At 54.0% G+C, this 22,426-nt stretch overlaps 1 protein-coding gene across 1 annotated transcript in view; it reads left to right on the top strand.

Annotated features, from left to right (window-relative positions):
• Positions 1 to 22,426, top strand: part of OTOG (otogelin) — a 230,428-nt gene that overhangs the window by 125,690 nt on the left and 82,312 nt on the right. Inside the window, exons 24-29 of the mRNA XM_069967756.1 lie at positions 1,352 to 1,459; positions 6,553 to 6,691; positions 10,125 to 10,259; positions 20,118 to 20,264; positions 20,335 to 20,454; positions 20,860 to 20,976. Coding sequence (XP_069823857.1) covers positions 1,352 to 1,459; positions 6,553 to 6,691; positions 10,125 to 10,259; positions 20,118 to 20,264; positions 20,335 to 20,454; positions 20,860 to 20,976 — 766 coding nt within the window. The remainder of the gene's footprint in view (positions 1 to 1,351; positions 1,460 to 6,552; positions 6,692 to 10,124; positions 10,260 to 20,117; positions 20,265 to 20,334; positions 20,455 to 20,859; positions 20,977 to 22,426) is intronic.

Below are 22,426 nucleotides of genomic sequence, written 5' to 3'. Positions count from 1 at the left end.
GGGTCACTTATCTATTATGGGGGGTATAGGAGCGGCTGTCGGTGGCAGCCCGGGGTCACATATCTATTATGGGGGGTATAGGAGCGGGTGGGGGTGGCAGCCCGGGGTCACATATCTATTATGGGGGGTATAGGAGCGGGTGGGGGTGGCAGCCCGGGGTCACATATCTATTATGGGGGGTATAGGAGCGGCTGTCGGTGGCACATATCTATTATGGGGGGTATAGGAGCGGCTGTCGGTGGCAGCCCGGGGTCACATATCTATTATGGGGGGTATAGGAGCGGCTGCCGGTGGCAGCCCGGGGTCACATATCTATTATGGGGGGTATAGGAGCGGCTGTCGGTGGCAGCCCGGGGTCACATATCTATTATGGGGGTATAGGAGCGGCTGTCGGTGGCACATATCTATTATGGGGGGTATAGGAGCGGCTGTCGGTGGCAGCCCGGGGTCACATATCTATTATGGGGGTATAGGAGCGGCTGTCGGTGGCAGCCCGGGGTCACATATCTATTATGGGGGGTATAGGAGCAGCTGTCGGTGGCAGCCCGGGGTCACATATCTATTATGGGGGGTATAGGAGCGGCTGTCGGTGGCAGCCCGGGGTCACATATCTATTATGGGGGGTATAGGAGCGGCTGTCGGTGGCAGCCCGGGGTCACATATCTATTATGGGGGGTATAGGAGCAGGTGGGGGTGGCAGCCCGGGGTCACATATCTATTATGGGGGGTATAGGAGCGGCTGTCGGTGGCAGCCCGGGGTCACATATCTATTATGGGGGGTATAGGAGCGGCTGTCGGTGGCAGCCCGGGGTCACATATCTATTATGGGGGTATAGGAGCGGCTGTCGGTGGCAGCCCGGGGTCACATATCTATTATGGGGGGTATAGGAGCAGGTGGGGGTGGCAGCCCGGGGTCACATATCTATTATGGGGGGTATAGGAGCGGGTGGGGGTGGCAGCCCGGGGTCACATATCTATTATGGGGGTATAGGAGCGGCTGTCGGTGGCAGCCCGGGGTCACATATCTGCTAAGGAGATTCCAGGGAATATAGTGGGTCAGTGCAGCCGCCAGCACATGGGGAACCACTCTAACACCATACTATCCCCTCAGAGGCCTCAGGGGGCGGGGCTGTGACTGCCTCAGTGATGTCACCCAGGGGGCGGGGCTGTGACTGCCTCAGTGATGTCACCCAGGGGGCGGGGCTGTGACTGCCTCAGTGATGTCACCCAGGGGGCGGGGCTGTGACTACTTCAGTGCTGTCACCCGGGGGCGGGGCTGTGACTACTTGAGTGATGTCACCCAGGGGGGCGGGGCTGTGACTACCTCTCAGGTGCTGCCCTCTCTCTGCAGGTTGGTGAAGCACGGTGCTGAGTGCCTGGAGCCGGACGCCTGCCCCTGCTCATGGAAAGCCAAGGAGTATTTCCCCGGAGACGTGGTGCAATCGTCATGTCACACCTGGTGAGTGGCGCCCCCACAGCTCACACTCATCACTACACCCAGGAGAGGAGCAGGGTCCCAGCAGCACAGAGGATGTCAGGAGAGGAGGGGGCTGATACTATAGGGGAGGACACAGCAGCACAGAGGAGGTCAGGAGAGGAGGGGGCCGATACTATAGGGGAGGACACAGCAGCACAGAGGATGTCAGGAGAGGAGGGGGCTGATCTATAGGAGAGGACACAGCAGCACAGAGGATGTCAGGAGAAGAGGGGGCTGATACTATAGGAGAGGACACAGCAGCACAGAGGATGCCAGGAGAGGTCCCAGCAGCACAGAGGATGTCAGGTGAGGAGGGGGCTGATATTATAGGAGAGGTCACAGCAGCACAGAGGATGTCAGGAGAGGAGGGGGCTGATCTATAGGAGAGGTCCCAGCAGCACAGAGGATGTCAGGAGAGGAGGGGGCTGATATTATAGGAGAGGTCACAGCAGCACAGAGGATTTAAGGAGAGGAGGGGCTGATACTATAGGAGAGGATACAGCAGCACAGAGGATGTCAGGAGAGGAGGGGGCTGATCTCATAGGAGAGGACACAGCAGCACAGAGGATGTCAGGAGAGGAGGGGGCTGATACTATAGGAGAGGACACAGCAGCACAGAGTATGTCAGGAGAGGAAGGGGCTGATCTTATAGGGGAGGACACAGCAGCACAGAGGATGTCAGGAGAGGAGGGGGCTGATCTTATAGGGGAGGTCACAGCAGCACAGAGGATGTCAGGAGAGGAGGGTGCTGATCTTATAGGGGAGGTCCCAGCAGCACAGAGGAGGTCAGGAGAGGAGGGGGCCGATACTATAGGGGAGGACACAGCAGCACAGAGGATGTCAGGAGAGGAGGGGGCTGATCTTATAGGGGAGGACACAGCAGCACAGAGGATATCAGGAGAGGAGGGGGCTGATCTTATAGGGGAGGACACCGCAGCACAGAGGATGTCAGGAGAGGAGGGGGCTGATCTTATAGGGGAGGTCCCAGCAGCACAGAGGATGTCAGGAGAGGAGGGGGCCGATACTATAGGGGAGGACACAGCAGCACAGAGGATGTCAGGAGAGGAGGGGGCTGATCTTATAGGAGAGGACACAGCAGCACAGAGGATGTCAGGAGAGGAGGGGGCTGATCTTATAGGAGAGGTCCCAGCAGCACAGAGGATGTCAGGAGAGGAGGGGGCTGATCTTATAGGAGAGGTCCCAGCAGCACAGAGGATGTCAGGAGAGGAGGGGGCTGATACTATAGGGGAGGACACAGCAGCACAGAGGATGTCAGGAGAGGAGCAGGGTCCCAGCAGCACAGAGGATGTCAGGAGAGGAGGGGGCTGATACTATAGGGGAGGACACAGCAGCACAGAGGATGTCAGGAGAGGAGGGGGCTGATCTATAGGAGAGGACACAGCAGCACAGAGGATGTCAGGAGAAGAGGGGGCTGATACTATAGGAGAGGACACAGCAGCACAGAGGATGTCAGGAGAGGAGGGTGCTGATCTTATAGGAGAGGTCCCAGCAGCACAGAGGATGTCAGGTGAGGAGGGGGCTGATATTATAGGAGAGGTCACAGCAGCACAGAGGATGTCAGGAGAGGAGGGGGCTGATATTATAGGAGAGGTCACAGCAGCACAGAGGATGTCAGGAGAGGAGGGGGCTGATATTATAGGAGAGGTCACAGCAGCACAGAGGATGTCAGGAGAGGAGGGGGCTGATCTATAGGAGAGGTCCCAGCAGCACAGAGGATGTCAGGAGAGGAGGGGGCTGATATTATAGGAGAGGTCACAGCAGCACAGAGGATGTCAGGAGAGGAGGGTGCTGATCTTATAGGAGAGGTCCCAGCAGCACAGAGGATGTCAGGAGAGGAGGGGGCCGATACTATAGGGGAGGACACAGCAGCACAGAGGATATCAGGAGAGGAGGGGGCTGATCTTATAGGGGAGGACACAGCAGCACAGAGGATGTCAGGAGAGGAGGGGGCTGATATTATAGGAGAGGTCACAGCAGCACAGAGGATGTCAGGAGAGGAGGGGGCTGATACTATAGGAGAGGATACAGCAGCACAGAGGATGTCAGGAGAGGAGGGGGCTAATACTATAGGAGAGGACACAGCAGCACAGAGGATGTCAGGAGAGGAGGGGGCTGATCTCATAGGAGAGGACACAGCAGCACAGAGGATGTCAGGAGAGGAGGGGGCTGATACTATAGGAGAGGACACAGCAGCACAGAGTATGTCAGGAGAGGAAGGGGCTGATCTTATAGGAGAGGACACAGCAGCACAGAGGATGTCAGGAGAGGAGGGGGCTGATCTTATAGGGGAGGACACAGCAGCACAGAGGATGTCAGGAGAGGAGGGGGCTGATCTTATAGGAGAGGACACAGCAGCACAGAGGATGTCAGGAGAGGAGGGGGCTGATATTATAGGAGAGGACACAGCAGCACAGAGGATGTCAGGAGAGGAAGGGGCTGATCTTATAGGGGAGGACACAGCAGCACAGAGGATGTCAGGAGAGGAGGGGGCTGATACTATAGGGGAGGACACAGCAGCACAGAGGATGTCAGGAGAGGAGGGTGCTGATCTTACAGGGGAGGTCACAGCAGCACAGAGGATGTCAGGAGAGGAGGGGGCTGATCTATAGTAGAGGACACAGCAGCACAGAGGATGTCAGGAGAGGAGGGGGCTGGTACTATAGGAGAGGACACAGCAGCACAGAGGATGTCAGGAGAGGAGGGGGCTGATCTTATAGGAGAGGACACAGCAGCACAGAGGATGTCAGGAGAGGAGGGGGCTGATCTTATAGGAGAGGACACAGCAGCACAGAGGATGTCAGGAGAGGAGGGGCTGATACTATAGGAGAGGACACAGCAGCACAGAGGATGTCAGGAGAGGAGGGGGCTGATCTTATAGGAGAGGACACAGCAGCACAGAGGATGTCAGGAGAGGAGGGGGCTGATCTTATAGGAGAGGACACAGCAGCACAGAGGATGTCAGGAGAGGAGGGGGCTGATACTATAGGAGAGGACACAGCAGCACAGAGGATGTCAGGAGAGGAGGGGGCTGATCTTATAGGAGAGGACACAGCAGCACAGAGGATGTCAGGAGAGGAAGGGGCTGATCTTATAGGGGAGGACACAGCAGCACAGAGGATGTCAGGAGAGGAGGGGGCTGATACTATAGGGGAGGACACAGCAGCACAGAGGATGTCAGGAGAGGAGGGTGCTGATCTTACAGGGGAGGTCACAGCAGCACAGAGGATGTCAGGAGAGGAGGGGGCTGATCTATAGTAGAGGACACAGCAGCACAGAGGATGTCAGGAGAGGAGGGGGCTGGTACTATAGGAGAGGACACAGCAGCACAGAGGATGTCAGGAGAGGAGGGGGCTGATCTTATAGGAGAGGTCCCAGCAGCACAGAGGATGTCAGGAGAGGAGGGGGCTGAGCTATAGGAGAGGACACAGCAGCACAGAGGATGTCAGGAGAGGAGGGGGCTGATACTATAGGAGAGGACACAGCAGCACAGAGGATGTCAGGAGAGGTCCCAGCAGCACAGAGGATGTCAGGTGAGGAGGGGGCTGATCTTATAGGGGAGGTCCCAGCAGCACAGAGGATGTCAGGAGAGGAGGGGGCTGATCTTATAGGAGAGGTCACAGCAGCACAGAGGATTTAAGGAGAGGAGGGGCTGATACTATAGAAGAGGATACAGCAGCACAGAGGATGTCAGGAGAGGAGGGGGCTGAGCTATAGGAGAGGACACAGCAGCACAGAGGATGTCAGGAGAGGAGGGGGCTGATACTATAGGAGAGGACACAGCAGCACAGAGGATGTCAGGAGAGGTCCCAGCAGCACAGAGGATGTCAGGTGAGGAGGGGGCTGATCTTATAGGGGAGGTCCCAGCAGCACAGAGGATGTCAGGAGAGGAGGGGGCTGATCTTATAGGAGAGGTCACAGCAGCACAGAGGATTTAAGGAGAGGAGGGGCTGATACTATAGAAGAGGATACAGCAGCACAGAGGATGTCAGGAGAGGAGGGGGCTGATATTATATGAGAGGTCACAGCAGCACAGAGGATGTCAGGAGAGGAGGGGGCTGATATTATAGGAAAGGTCACAGCAGCACAGAGGATTTAAGGAGAGGAGGGGCTGATACTATAGGAGAGGACACAGCAGCACAGAGGATGTCAGGAGAGGAGGGGCTGGTCTTATAGGGGAGGACACAGCAGCACAGAGGATGTCAGGAGAGGAGGGTGCTGATCTTATAGGGGAGGTCACAGCAGCACAGAGGATGTCAGGAGAGAAGGGGGCTGATCTATAGGAGAGGTTACAGCAGCACAGAGGATGTCAGGAGAGGAGGGGGCTGATCTTATAGGGGAGGACACAGCAGCACAGAGGATGTCAGGAGAGGAGGGGGCTGATAGTATAGGAGAGGACACAGGAGCACAGAGGATGTCAGGAGAGGAGGGGGCTGATACTATAGGGGAGGACACAGCAGCACAGAGGATGTCAGGAGAGGAGGGGGCTGATCTTATAGGAGAGGTCCCAGCAGCACAGAGGATGTCAGGAGAGGAGGGGGCTGATACTATAGGGGAGGACACAGCAGCACAGAGGATGTCAGGAGAGGAGGGGGGTGATACTATATGAGAGGACACAGCAGCACTGAGGATGTCAGAAGAGGAGCAGGGTCCCAGCAGCACAGAGGATGTCAGAAGAGGAGCAGGGTCCCAGCAGCACAGAGGATGTCAGGAGAGGAGCAGGGTCCCAGCAGCACAGAGGATGTCAGAAGAGGAGCAGGGTTCCAGCAGCACAGAGGATGTCAGGAGAGGAGCAGGGTCCCAGCAGCACAGAGGATGTCAGGAGAGGAGCAGGGTTCCAGCAGCACAGAGGATGTCAGGAGAGGAGCAGGGTCCCAGCAGCACAGAGGATGTCAGAAGAGGAGCAGGGTTCCAGCAGCACAGAGGATGTCAGGAGAGAAGCAGGGTCCCAGCAGCACAGAGGATGTCAGGAGAGGAGCAGGGTTCCAGCAGCACAGAGGATGTTGGGACGGGGGGTTATATACGCTGTGGTTACGGTCGTCCATCTTGTCTTGCAGCGTTTGCCATCGTGGCGCCTTCCAGTGCAGTTTCCGCCCGTGTCCGGCCATGTGCAGCTTCTATGGTGATCGCCATTATCGCACGTTTGATGGTCTGACCTTTGATTTTGTTGGATCTTGTAAAGTTCATCTTGTGAAGGTGAGAGGTCGGGGCCCCACAGGGCAGATTGGGGCTGGGGGCCACCACATGTCTCCGCAGTCGCCCCTGACCTTGTGGAAGGAGGTGATATCTGCTGGGAGCCCCCCAGGGTGACATGTGACCAGGCCGGACCACCACCACTGCTGGGAGCCCCCTCTAGTCTTCAGGGGTAACTCCTCCGGCGCCATCTGCCAGTATCAGCGTGGACAGACCCGTTTAAGATCTGCGCCCCAATCTGAACAGTTGTGGGGTCCACAAGGGGATCCCCCTTCCAGTGTCTCCCCTGTTCTGTCTGTGCTGACTTCAGAAGATCTGCTGTATGGGAGGGACTACAAGTACCAGCTGACCCTGCCCCAGGCGGTGCCCCTCTGCTGTATGGGAGGGACTACAAGTACCAGCTGACCCTGCCCCAGGCTGTGCCCCTCGGCTCTCTGCCCCTCGGCTCTCTGCCCCTCTGCCCTCGGCTCTCTGCCCCTCGGCTCTCTGCCCCTCTGCCCTCGGCTCTCTGCCCCTCTGCCCTCGGCTCTCTGCCCCTCTGCCCTCGGCTCTCTGCCCCTCTGCCCTCGGCTCTCTGCCCCTCGGCTCTCTGCCCCTCTGCCCTCGGCTCTCTGCCCCTCGGCTCTCTGCCCCTCTGCCCTCGGCTCTCTGCCCCTCGGCTCTCGGCTCTCTGCCCCTCGGCTCTCTGCCCCTCGGCTCTCTGCTCTCTGCCCCTCGGCTCTCTGCTCTCTGCCCCTCGGCTCTCTGCCCCTCGGCTCTCTGCTCTCTGCCCCTCGGCTCTCTGCTCTCTGCCCCTCGGCTCTCTGCCCCTCGGCTCTCTGCTCTCTGCCCCTCTGCTCTCTGCCCCTCGGCTCTCTGCTCTCTGCCCCTCTGCTCTCTGCCCCTCTGCTCTCTGCCCCTCGGCTCTCTGCCCCTCTGCTCTCTGCCCCTCGGCTCTCTGCCCCTCGGCTCTCTGCCCCTCGGCTCTCTGCTCTCTGCCCCTCGGCTCTCTGCTCTCTGCCCCTCGGCTCTCTGCCCCTCGGCTCTCTGCTCTCTGCCCCTCGGCTCTCTGCTCTCTGCCCCTCGGCTCTCTGCCCCTCGGCTCTCTGCTCTCTGCCCCTCTGCTCTCTGCCCCTCTGCTCTCTGCCCCTCGGCTCTCTGCTCTCTGCCCCTCTGCTCTCTGCCCCTCTGCCCCTCGGCTCTCTGCTCTCTGCCCCTCGGCTCTCTGCCCCTCGGCTCTCTGCTCTCTGCCCCTCGGCTCTCTGCCCCTCGGCTCTCTGCCCCTCGGCTCTCTGCCCCTCGGCTCTCTGCCCCTCGGCTCTCTGCTCTCTGCCCCTCGGCTCTCTGCTCTCTGCCCCTCGGCTCTCTGCCCCTCTGCTCTCTGCTCTCTGCCCCTCGGCTCTCTGCTCTCTGCCCCTCGGCTCTCTGCCCCTCGGCTCTCTGCTCTCTGCCCCTCTGCTCTCTGCCCCTCTGCTCTCTGCCCCTCGGCTCTCTGCTCTCTGCCCCTCTGCTCTCTGCCCCTCTGCTCTCTGCCCCTCGGCTCTCTGCCCCTCTGCTCTCTGCCCCTCTGCTCTCTGCCCCTCGGCTCTCTGCTCGCTGCCCCTCGGCTCTCTGCTCTCTGCCCCTCGGCTCTCTGCTCTCTGCCCCTCGGCTCTCTGCCCCTCGGCTCTCTGCCCCTCTGCTCTCTGCCCCTCTGCTCTCTGCCCCTCGGCTCTCTGCTCGCTGCCCCTCGGCTCTCTGCTCTCTGCCCCTCGGCTCTCTGCTCTCTGCCCCTCGGCTCTCTGCCCCTCGGCTCTCTGCTCTCTGCCCCCTGCTCTCTGCCCCTCGGCTCTCTGCTCTCTGCCCCTCGGCTCTCTGCTCTCTGCCCCTCGGCTCTCTGCCCCTCGGCTCTCTGCTCTCTGCCCCTCGGCTCTCTGCCCCTCTGCTCTCTGCCCCTCGGCTCTCTGCTCTCTGCCCCTCGGCTCTCTGCCCCTCTGCTCTCTGCCCCTCGGCTCTCTGCTCTCTGCCCCTCGGCTCTCTGCTCTCTGCCCCTCGGCTCTCTGCTCTCTGCCCCTCGGCTCTCTGCTCTCTGCCCCTCGGCTCTCTGCCCCTCGGCTCTCTGCCCCTCTGCTCTCTGCTCTCTGCCCCTCTGCTCTCTGCTCTCTGCCCCTCTGCTCTCTGCCCCTCTGCTCTCTGCCCCTCGGCTCTCTGCTCTCTGCCCCTCTGCTCTCTGCCCCTCTGCTCTCTGCTCTCTGCCCCTCTGCTCTCTGCCCCTCGGCTCACTGCTCTCTGCCCCTCTGCTCTCTGCTCTCTGCCCCTCGGCTCTCTGCTCTCTGCCCCTCGGCTCTCTGCCCCTCGGCTCTCTGCCCCTCGGCTCTCTGCCCCTCTGCTCTCTGCTCTCTGCCCCTCGGCTCTCTGCTCTCTGCCCCTCGGCTCTCTGCCCCTCGGCTCTCTGCCCCTCTGCTCTCTGCCCCTCTGCTCTCTGCTCTCTGCCCCTCTGCTCTCTGCTCTCTGCCCCTCTGCTCTCTGCCCCTCTGCTCTCTGCCCCTCTGCTCTCGGCTCTCTGCCCCTCTGCTCTCTGCCCCTCGGCTCTCTGCTCTCTGCCCCTCTGCTCTCTGCCCCTCTGCTCTCTGCCCCTCTGCTCTCTGCTCTCTGCCCCTCTGCTCTCTGCTCTCTGCCCCTCTGCTCTCTGCCCCTCTGCTCTCTGCCCCTCTGCTCTCTGCTCTCTGCCCCTCTGCTCTCTGCCCCTCTGCTCTCTGCCCCTCGGCTCACTGCTCTCTGCCCCTCTGCTCTCTGCTCTCTGCCCCTCGGCTCTCTGCTCTCTGCCCCTCGGCTCTCTGCCCCTCGGCTCTCTGCCCCTCGGCTCTCTGCCCCTCTGCTCTCTGCTCTCTGCCCCTCGGCTCTCTGCTCTCTGCCCCTCGGCTCTCTGCCCCTCGGCTCTCTGCCCCTCTGCTCTCTGCCCCTCTGCTCTCTGCTCTCTGCCCCTCTGCTCTCTGCTCTCTGCCCCTCTGCTCTCTGCCCCTCTGCTCTCTGCCCCTCTGCTCTCGGCTCTCTGCCCCTCTGCTCTCTGCCCCTCGGCTCTCTGCTCTCTGCCCCTCTGCTCTCTGCCCCTCTGCTCTCTGCCCCTCTGCTCTCTGCTCTCTGCCCCTCTGCTCTCTGCTCTCTGCCCCTCTGCTCTCTGCCCCTCTGCTCTCTGCCCCTCTGCTCTCTGCTCTCTGCCCCTCTGCTCTCTGCTCTCTGCCCCTCGGCTCTCTGCTCTCTGCCCCTCTGCTCTCTGCTCTCTGCCCCTCGGCTCTCTGCCCCTCGGCTCTCGGCTCTCTGCCCCTCAGCTCTCTGCCCCAGGCTTTGCCCCTCGGCTGTTGCCACTCTCCTGCTGGTTAGGCTTTGGGCCCCTGTCTGCCCTCTATGAGCTTTTGGGGTGTTTGGGGGGCTGGGGACCCCACATTAACCCCTGACACGCTGACCTCTTCTATTACAGGCCCTGTCATCAAGAAACTTCTCTGTCACAGCGGAAAATGTGAATTGTTACAGCAGCGGCGGCGTCTGCCGTAAAGTGATCTCCATCAGCGTCGGCCAATCAGTGATTCTGTTCACCGACGACAGCGGGACCCCGGTATATATGAGATCCTGCTATATACTGCTATATACTGGGGGAATAGAGGGAATCCTGCTATATACTGGGGGCAGAGAGGGAATCCTGCTATATACTGCTATATACTGGGGGCAGAGAGGGAATCCTGCTATATACTGGGGGCAGAGAGGGAATCCTGCTATATACTGGGGACAGAGAGGGAATCCTGCTATATACTGCTATATACTGGGGCAGAGAGGGAATCCTGCTATATACTGCTATATACTGGGGGCAGAGAGGGAATCCTGCTATATACTGCTATATACTGGGGACAGAGAGGGAATCCTGCTATATACTGGGGGAATAGAGGGAATCCTGCTATATACTGGGGGCAGAGAGGGAATCCTGCTATATACTGGGGCAGAGAGGGAATCCTGCTATATACTGGGGGCAGAGAGGGAATCCTGCTATATACTGGGGGCAGAGAGGGAATCCTGCTATATACTGCTATATACTGGGGGCAGAGAGAGAATCCTGCTATATACTGGGGGCAGAGAGGGAATCCTGCTATATACTGCTATATACTGGGGGCAGAGAGGGAATCCTGCTATATACTGCTATATACTGGGGGCAGAGAGGGAATCCTGCTATATACTGGGGGCAGAGAGGGAATCCTGCTATATACTGGGGACAGAGAGGGAATCCTGCTATATACTGCTATATACTGGGGACAGAGAGGGAATCCTGCTATATACTGGGGGCAGAGAGGGAATCCTGCTATATACTGCTATATACTGGGGGAATAGAGGGAATCCTGCTATATACTGGGGGCAGAGAGGGAATCCTGCTATATACTGCTATATACTGGGGGCAGAGAGGGAATCCTGCTATATACTGCTATATACTGGGGCAGAGAGGGAATCCTGCTATATACTGCTATATACTGGGGGAATAGAGGGAATCCTGCTATATACTGGGGGCAGAGAGGGAATCCTGCTATATACTGCTATATACTGGGGGAATAGAGGGAATCCTGCTATATACTGGGGCAGAGAGGGAATCCTGCTATATACTGGGGGCAGAGAGGGAATCCTGCTATATACTGGGGACAGAGAGGGAATCCTGCTATATACTGCTATATACTGGGGGCAGAGAGGGAATCCTGCTATATACTGCTATATACTGGGGCAGAGAGGGAATCCTGCTATATACTGCTATATACTGGGGCAGAGAGGGAATCCTGCTATATACTGGGGGCAGAGAGGGAATCCTGCTATATACTGCTATATACTGGGGCAGAGAGGGAATCCTGCTATATACTGCTATATACTGGGGCAGAGAGGGAATCCTGCTATATACTGGGGACAGAGAGGGAATCCTGCTATATACTGCTATATACTGGGGGCAGAGAGGGAATCCTGCTATATACTGCTATATACTGGGGCAGAGAGGGAATCCTGCTATATACTGCTATATACTGGGGCAGAGAGGGAATCCTGCTATATACTGGGGACAGAGAGGGAATCCTGCTATATACTGGGGGCAGAGAGGGAATCCTGCTATATACTGCTATATACTGGGGGCAGAGAGGGAATCGTGCTATATACTGGGGGCAGAGAGGGAATCCTGCTATATACTGCTATATACTGGGGGCAGAGAGGGAATCCTGCTATATACTGCGGCAGAGAGGGAATCCTGCTATATACTGGGGGCAGAGAGGGAATCCTGCTATATACTGCTATATACTGGGGGCAGAGAGGGAATCGTGCTATATACTGGGGGCAGAGAGGGAATCCTGCTATATACTGCTATATACTGGGGGCAGAGAGGGAATCCTGCTATATACTGGGGGCAGAGAGGGAATCCTGCTATATACTGCTATATACTGGGGGCAGAGAGGGAATCCTGCTATATACTGGGGGCAGAGAGGGAATCCTGCTATATACTGCGGCAGAGAGGGAATCCTGCTATATACTGCTATATACTGGGGGCAGAGAGGGAATCGTGCTATATACTGGGGGCAGAGAGGGAATCCTGCTATATACTGCTATATACTGGGGGAATAGAGGGAATCCTGCTATATACTGGGGACAGAGAGGGAATCCTGCTATATACTGCTATATACTGGGGGCAGAGAGGGAATCCTGCTATATACTGGGGGCAGAGAGGGAATCCTGCTATATACTGGGGGCAGAGAGGGAATCCTGCTATATACTGCTATATACTGGGGGCAGAGAGGGAATCCTGCTATATACTGCTATATACTGGGGGAATAGAGGGAATCCTGCTATATACTGGGGGCAGAGAGGGAATCCTGCTATATACTGCTATATACTGGGGGCAGAGAGGGAATCCTGCTATATACTGGGGGCAGAGAGGGAATCCTGCTATATACTGCTATATACTGGGGGCAAAGAGGGAATCCTGCTATATACTGCTATATACTGGGGGCAGAGAGGGAATCCTGCTATATACTGGGGGCAGAGAGGGAATCCTGCTATATACTGCTATATACTGGGGCAGAGAGGGAATCCTGCTATATACTGTTATATACTGGGGGCAGAGAGGGAATCCTGCTATATACTGCTATATACTGGGGACAGAGAGGGAATCCTGCTATATACTGGGGGCAGAGAGGGAATCCTGCTATATACTGCTATATACTGGGGACAGAGAGGGAATCCTGCTATATACTGCTATATACTGGGGGCAGAGAGGGAATCCTGCTATATACTGGGGCAGAGAGGGAATCCTGCTATATACTGCTATATACTGGGGGCAGAGAGGGAATCCTGCTATATACTGCTATATACTGGGGCAGAGAGGGAATCCTGCTATATACTGGGGGCAGAGAGGGAATCCTGCTATATACTGCTATATACTGGGGACAGAGAGGGAATCCTGCTATATACTGGGGCAGAGAGGGAATCCTGCTATATACTGCTATATACTGGGGACAGAGAGGGAATCCTGCTATATACTGGGGCAGAGAGGGAATCCTGCTATATACTGCTATATACTGGGGGCAGAGAGGGAATCCTGCTATATACTGCTATATACTGCGGCAGAGAGGGAATCCTGCTATATACTGCTATATACTGGGGACAGAGAGGGAATCCTGCTATATACTGGGGGCAGAGAGGGAATCCTGCTATATACTGCTATATACTGGGGGCAGAGAGGGAATCCTGCTATATACTGCTATATACTGGGGCAGAGAGGGAATCCTGCTATATACTGCTATATACTGGGGGCAGAGAGGGAATCCTGCTATATACTGCTATATACTGGGGCAGAGAGGGAATCCTGCTATATACTGGGGGCAGAGAGGGAATCCTGCTATATACTGCTATATACTGGGGAATAGAGGGAATCCTGCTATATACTGCTATATACTGGGGGAATAGAGGGAATCCGTGCTATATACTGGGGGCAAGAGAGGGAATCCTGCTATTACTGCTATATACTGGGGGCAGAGAGGGAATCCTGCTATATAACTGCTATATCCTGGGGGCAGAGAGGGAATCCTGCTATATAATGCTATATACTGTGGGACAGAGAGGGAATCCTGCTATATACTGCTATATACTGGGGGCATGAGAGGGAATCCTGCTATATACTGCTATATACTGGGGGCAGAGAGGGAATCCTGCTATATACTATACTGGGGGCAGAGAGGGAATCCTGCTATATACTGCTACTATACTGGGGACAGAGAGGGAATCCTGCTATATACTGCTATATACTGGGGGACAGAGAGGGAATCCTGCTATATATACTGGGGGGCAGAGAGGGAATCTGCTATATATGGGACAGAGAGGGAATCCTGCTATATACTGCTATATACTGGGGGCAGAGAGGGAATCCTGCTATTATTACTGCTATATACTGGGGCAGAGAGGGATACCTGCTATATACTGCTATATTACTAGGGGGCAGAGAGGGAATCCTGCTATATATCTGCTATATACTAGGGGCAGAGAGGGAATCCTGCTATATACTGCTATATACTGGGGGAATGAGGGGAATCCTGCTATATACTGCTATATACTGGGGGCAGAGAGGGAATCCTGCTATATACTGCTATATACTGGGGACAGAGAGGGAATCCTGCTATATACTGGGGGCAGAGAGGGAATCCTGCTATATACTGCTATATACTGCGGCAGAGAGGGAATCCTGCTATATACTGCTATACTACTGGGGGCAAAGGAGGGAATCTGGCTATATACTGGGGCAGAGAGGGAATCCTGCTACTATACTGCTATATACTGGGGGCAGAGAGGGAATCCTGCTATATACTGCTATATACTGCGGCAGAGAGGGAATCCTGCTATATACTGCTATATACTGGGGGCAGAGAGGGAATCCTGCTATATACTGGGGGAATAGAGGGAATCCTGCTATATACTGGGGGAATAGAGGGAATCCTGCTATATACTGGGGGAATAGAGGGAATCCTGCTATATACTGGGGGAATAGAGGGAATCCTGCTATATACTGGGGGCAGAGAGGGAATCCTGCTATATACTGCTATATACTGGGGACAGAGAGGGAATCCTGCTATATACTGCTATATACTGGGGGCAGAGAGGGAATCCTGCTATATACTGCTATATACTGGGGGCAGAGAGGGAATCCTGCTATATACTGCTATATACTGGGGCAGAGAGGGAATCCTGCTATATACTGCTATATACTGGGGGGCAGAAAGGGAATCCTGCTATATACTGCTATACTACTGGGGGCAGAGAGGGAATCCTGCTATATACTGCTATATACTGGGGACAGAGAGGGAATCCTGCTATATACTGCTATATACTGGGGGCAGAGAGGGAATCCTGCTATATACTGCTATATACTGGGGGCAGAGAGGGAATCCTGCTATATACTGCTATATACTGGGGGAATAGAGGGAATCCTGCTATATACTGGGGCAGAGAGGGAATCCTGCTATATACTGCTATATACTGGGGGCAGAGAGGGAATCCTGCTATATACTGCTATATACTGGGGGCAGAGAGGGAATCCTGCTATATACTGGGGGCAGAGAGGGAATCCTGCTATATACTGCTATATACTGGGGGAATAGAGGGAATCCTGCTATATACTGCTATATACTGGGGCAGAGAGGGAATCCTGCTATATACTGCTATATACTGGGGGAATAGAGGGAATCCTGCTATATACTGGGGGCAGAGAGGGAATCCTGCTATAAACTGCTATATACTGGGGGCAGAGAGGGAATCCTGCTATATACTGCTATATACTGGGGACAGAGAGGGATTCCTGCTATATACTGCTATATACTGGGGACAGAGAGGGAATCCTGCTATATACTGCTATATACTGGGGCAGAGAGGGAATCCTGCTATATACTGCTATATACTGGGGGCAGAGAGGGAATCCTGCTATATACTGCTATATACTGGGGACAGAGAGGGAATCCTGCTATATACTGCTATATACTGGGGACAGAGAGGGAATCCTGCTATATACTGCTATATACTGGGGGCAGAGAGGGAATCCTGCTATATACTGGAGACAGAGAGGGAATCCTGCTATATACTGCTATATACTGGGGGCAGAGAGGGAATCCTGCTATATACTGCTATATACTGCGGCAGAGAGGGAATCCTGCTATATACTGCTATATACTGCGGCAGAGAGGGAATCCTGCTATATACTGCTATATACTGGGGGCAGAGAGGGAATCCTGCTATATACTGCTATATACTGGGGGCAGAGAGGGAATCCTGCTATATACTGCTATATACTGGGGGCAGAGAGGGAATCCTGCTATATACTGCTATATACTGGGGACAGAGAGGGAATCCTGCTATATACTGGGGGCAGAGAGGGAATCCTGCTATATACTGCTATATACTGGTGGCAGAGAGGGAATCCTGCTATATACTGCTATATACTGGGGCAGAGAGGGAATCCTGCTATAATACTGGGGCAGAGAGGGAATCCGGCTATATACTGCTATATACTGGGGCAGAGAGGGAATCCTGCGATATACTGCTATATACTGGGGGGCAGAGAGGGAATCCTGCTATATACTGCTATATACTGGGGGCAGAGAGGGAATCCTGCTATATACTGGGGTCAGAGAGGGAATCCTGCTATATACTGGGGCAGAGAGGGAATCCTGCTATATACTGGGGGCAGAGAGGGAATCCTGCTATATACTGCTATAATACTGGGGACAGAGAGGGAATCCTGCTATATACTGGGGGAATAGAGGGAATCTGCTATATACTGCTATATACTGGGGGGCAGAGAGGGAATCCTGCTATATACTGCTATATACTGGGGGCAGAGAGGGAATCCTGCTATATACTGGGGGGCAGAGAGGGGAATCCTGCTATATACTGGGGGCAGAGAGGGAATCCTGCTATATACTGCTATATACTGGGGCAGAGAGGGAATCCTGCTATATACTGCTATATACTGGGGGCAGAGAGGGAATCCTGCTATATACTGGGGGCAGAGAGGGAACCTGCTATATACTGCTATATACTGGGGGCAGAGAGGGAATCCTGCTATATACTGGGGCAGAGAGGGAATCCTGCTATATACTGCTATATACTGGGGGCAGAGAGGGAATCCTGCTATATACTGCTATATACTGGGGGCAGAGAGGGAATCCTGCTATATACTGGGGACAGAGAGGGAATCCTGCTATATACTGGGGGCAGAGAGGGAATCCTGCTATATACTGGGGCAGAGAGGGAATCCTGCTATATACTGCTATATACTGGGGACAGAGAGGGAATCCTGCTATATACTGGGGGAATAGAGGGAATCCTGCTATATACTGCTATATACTGGGGGCAGAGAGGGAATCCTGCTATATACTGCTATATACTGGGGGCAGAGAGGGAATCCTGCTATATACTGGGGCAGAGAGGGAATCCTGCTATATACTGGGGGCAGAGAGGGAATCCTGCTATATTACTGGGGTCAGAGAGGGAATCCTGCTATATACTGGGGGCAGAGAGGGAATCCTGCTATATACTGGGGGCAGAGAGGGAATCCTGCTATATACTGCTATATACTGGGGGCAGAGAGGGAATCCTGCTATATACTGCTATATACTGGGGCAGAGAGGGAATCCTGCTATATACTGGGGGCAGAGAGGGAATCCTGCTATATACTGGGGGCAGAGAGGGAATCCTGCTATATACTGCTATATACTGGGGGCAGAGAGGGAATCCTGCTATATACTGCTATATACTGGGGCAGAGAGGGAATCCTGCTATATACTGGGACAGAGAGGGAATCCTGCTATATACTGCTATATACTGGGGGCAGAGAGGGAATCCTGCTATATACTGCTATATACTGGGGGCAGAGAGGGAATCCTGCTATATACTGGATATGATATTACAGGGGGGGCTATGGGGGATATGATATTACAGGGGGGGCTATGGAGGATATGATATTACAGGGGGGCTATGGGGGATATGATATTACAGGGGGCTATGGAGGATATGATATTACAGGGGGGCTATGGAGGATATGATATTACAGGGGGGGCTATGGAGGATATGATATTACAGGGGGGCTATGGAGGATATGATATTACAGGGGAGCTATGGGGGATATGATATTACAGGGGGGCTATGGGGGATTTGATATTACAGGGGGGCTATGGGGGATATGATATTACAGGGGGGCTATGGGGGATATGATATTACAGGGGGGCTATGGGGGATATGATATTACAGGGGGGGCTATGGAGGATATGATATTACAGGGGGGCTATGGAGGATATGATATTACAGGGGGGCTATGGAGGATATGATATTACAGGGGGCTATGGAGGATATGATATTACAGGGGGCTATGGAGGATATGATATTACAGGGGGGGCTATGGAGGATATGATATTACAGGGGGCTATGGAGGATATGATATTACAGGGGGGCTATGGAGGATATGATATTACAGGGGGGGCTATGGGGGATATGATATTACAGGGGAGCTATGGGGGATATGATATTACAGGGGGCTATGGAGGATTTGATATTACAGGGGGGCTATGGGGGATATGATATTACAGGGGGGGCTATGGGGGATATGATATTACAGGGGGGGCTATGGGGGATATGATATTACAGGGGGGGGCTATGGAGGATATGATATTACAGGGGGGGATATGGAGCATATGATATTACAGGGGGGGGATATGGGGGATATGATATTACAGGGGGGCTATGGAGGATATGATATTACAGGGGGGGCTATGGGGGATATGACATTACAGGGGGGCTATGGAGCATATGATATTACAGGGGGGGATATGGGGGATATGATATTACAGGGGGGCTATGGGGGATATGATATTACAGGGGGGGCTATGGGGGATATGATATTACAGGGGGGGCTATGGGGGATATGATATTACAGGGGGGCTATGGGGGATATGTTATTACAGAGGAGCTATGGGGGATATGATATTACAGGGGGGCTATGTTGGATATGATATTACAGGGGGGGCTATGGGGGATATGTTATTACAGAGGAGCTATGGTGGATATGATATTACAGGGGGGCTATGGGGGATATGATATTACAGGGGGGGGGCTATGGGGGATATGATATTACAGGGGGGGCTATGGGGATATGTATTACGGGGGGGGGGCTATGGGGATATGATATTACAGGGGGGGGGCCTATGGGGGATATGATATTACGGGGGGGGGGCTATGGGGGATATGATATTACAGGGGGGGGGCTATGGAGAATATGATATTACAGGGGGGGGGCTATGGGGGATATGATATTACAGGAGGGCTATGGAGGATATGATATTACAGGGGGGGCTATGGGGGATATGATATTACAGGGGGGCTATGGAGAATATGATATTACAGGGGGGGCTATGGGGGATATGATATTACAGGGGGGGGCTATGGGGGATATGATATTACAGGGAGGCTATGGAGGATATGATATTACAGGGGGGGCTATGGGGGATATGTTATTACAGAGGAGCTATGGTGGATATGATATTACAGGGGGGCTATGGGGGATATGATATTACAGGGGGGGCTATGGGGGATATGATATTACAGGGGGGCTATGGGGGATATGTTATTACGGGGGGGGGCTATGGGGGATATGATATTACAGGGGGGGGGCTATGGGGGATATGATATTACAGGGGGGCTATGGGGGATATGATATTACAGGGGGGGGGGGCTATGGGGGATATGATATTACAGGGGGGCTATGGGGGATATGATATTACAGGGGGGGGGCTATGGAGAATATGATATTACAGGGGGGGGGCTATGGGGGATATGATATTACAGGAGGGCTATGGAGGATATGATATTACAGGGGGGCTATGGGGGATATGATATTACAGGGGGGCTATGGAGAATATGATATTACAGGGGGGGGGCTATGGGGGATATGATATTACAGGGGGGGGCTATGGGGGATATGATATTACAGGGAGGCTATGGAGGATATGATATTTCAGGGGGGCTATGGAGGATATGATATTACATGGGGGGCTATGGAGGATATGATATTACAGGGGGGCTATGGAGGATATGATATTACAGGGGGGGCTATGGAGGATATGATATTACAGGGGGGCTATGGAGGATATGATATTACAGGGGGGGCTATGGGGGATATGATATTACAGGGGGGGCTATGGAGGATATGATATACAGGGGGGGGCTATGGAGAATATGATATTACAGGGGGGGCTATGGAGGATATGATATTACAGGGGGGGCTATGGAGGATATGATATTACAGGGGGGGGCTATGGGGGATATGATATTACAGGGGGGCTATGGAGGATAATATGTTGCGTGCCCTCCTTGGGGGGATACATTTTGGGGGTGACTGAGTCCCCTCTCTTGTGTGCAGAGTCCCTCCAGCGTTGTGGATGAGGCCCAGGAGGTGCACGTCTGGCAGGCCGGCTTCTTCACATTCGTCCACTTCCCCTTGGATTATATAACACTCCTGTGGGATCAGAGGACGACGCTCCACATCCAGGCCGGGCCCCAGTGGCAGGTAAGGTATAGGGGCCCCGGGTCACAGCCTATGGGGGGTGACACCATGACACCATGCTCTTCCCCCCCAGGGGGCGCTCGCTGGACTCTGTGGGAACTTTGACTTAAAAACGGTGAATGAGATGAGGACGCCGGACGAGCTGGAGCTGACTAATCCGCAGGAATTTGGGAACAGCTGGACGACGGCCGAGGTAATGGGGAAACCGCAACGTCCATAATCTCTAATATATAAATAGGAGGATATGATATTACAGGGCGGGCTATGGAGGATATGTTATTACAGGGGGCGCTATGGGGGATATGATATTACAGGGGGGGCTATGGAGGATATGATATTACAGGGGGGGCTATGGGGGATATGATTTTACAGGGGGGGCTATGGAGGATATGATATTACAGGAGGGCTATGGGGGATATGATATTACAGGAGGGCTATGGAGGATATGTTATTACAGGGGGGCTATGGGGGGATATTATATTACAGGGGGGATATGTTATTACAGGGGGGGCTATTGGGGGATATGATATTACAGGGGGGCAATGGAGGATATGTTACTTTTGTTTTTCGTTGTCTCCACCTTTATGTTGTTGTTTAGTGTTCTGAAACCCCCGAAACCCGGAGTCCCTGTCACCTGAATCCGCTGCGGGAGCCGTTTGCCAAGAAGGAGTGCGGCATTTTACTGAGTGAGGTGTTTGAAGCCTGCCACCCTGTGGTGAGTGCCGCCGCTGCACCCGGACTGTGGGGAGTATACAGGGGGAGTATATGGTATAACGTGTCCCTCCGGAGAATACAGGGGGAGTATATGGTATAACGTGTCACTGCGGAGTATACAGGGGGAGTATATGGTATAACGTATCACTGCGGAGTATACAGGGGGAGTATATGGTATAACGTGTCCTTGCGGAGTATACAGGGAGAATATATGGTATAAGCTGTTCCTCCGGAGTATACAGGGGGAGTATATGGTATAAGCTGTTCCTCCGGAGTATACAGGGGGAGTATATGGTATAACGTGTCCCTCCGGAGTATACAGGGGGAGTATATGGTATAACGTGTCACTGCGGAGTTTACAGGGGGAGTATATGGTATAACGTGTCCCTCCGGAGTATACAGGGGGAGTATATGGTATAACGTGTCACTGCGGAGTATACAGGGGGAGTATATGGTATAACGTGTCCCTCCGGAGTATACAGGGGGAGTATATGGTATAACGTTTCACTGCGGAGTTTACAGGGGGAGTATATGGTATAACGTGTCCTTGCGGAGTATACAGGGGGAGTATATGGTATAACGTGTCCTTGCGGAGTATACAGGGGGAGTATATGGTATAACGTGTCCCTCCGGAGTATACAGGGGGAGTATATGGTATAACGTGTCACTCCGGAGTTTACAGGGGGAGTATATCGTATAAGCTGTCACTCCGGAGTATACAGAGGGAGTATATGGTATAACGTGTCACTCCGGAGTATATGGTATAATGTGTCACTGTGGAGTATACAGGCGGAGTATATGGTATAACGTGTCACTGCGGAGTATACAGGGGGAGTATATGGTATAACCTGTCACTCCGGAGTATACAGGGGGAGTATATGGTATAACGTATCACTGCGGAGTATACAGGGGGAGTATATGGTATAACGTGTCCCTCCGGAGTATACAGGGGGAGTATATGGTATAACGTGTCACTGCGGAGTATACAGGTGGAGTATATGGTATAACGTGTCACTCCGGAGTATACAGGGGGAGTATATGGTATAACCTGTCACTGCGGAGTATACAGGTGGAGTATATGGTATAAGCTGTCACTCCGGAGTATACAGGGGGAGTAAATGGTATAACGTGTCACTGCGGAGTATAAAGGGGGAGTATATGGTATAAGCTGTCACTCCGGAGTATACAGGGGGAGTATATGGTATAACGTGTCACTGCGGAGTATACAGGTGGAGTATATGGTATAACGTATCACTGCGGAGTGTACAGGGGGAGTATATGGTATAACGTGTCCTTTCGGAGTATACAGGGGGAGTATATGGTGTAACGTGTTACTGCGGAGTATAAAGGGGGAGTATATGGTATAACGTATCACTGCGGAGTGTACAGGGGGAGTATATGGTATAACGTGTCCCTCCGGAGTATACAGGGGGAGTATATGGTGTAACTTG

The sequence above is a fragment of the Dendropsophus ebraccatus genome, chromosome 4, assembly GCF_027789765.1.
Source record: "Dendropsophus ebraccatus isolate aDenEbr1 chromosome 4, aDenEbr1.pat, whole genome shotgun sequence".
Taxonomy (NCBI): Eukaryota; Metazoa; Chordata; class Amphibia; order Anura; family Hylidae; genus Dendropsophus; species Dendropsophus ebraccatus.
Note: the sequence above shows the minus strand (reverse complement) of the source record. Positions and strands in the feature narration are given on the sequence as shown.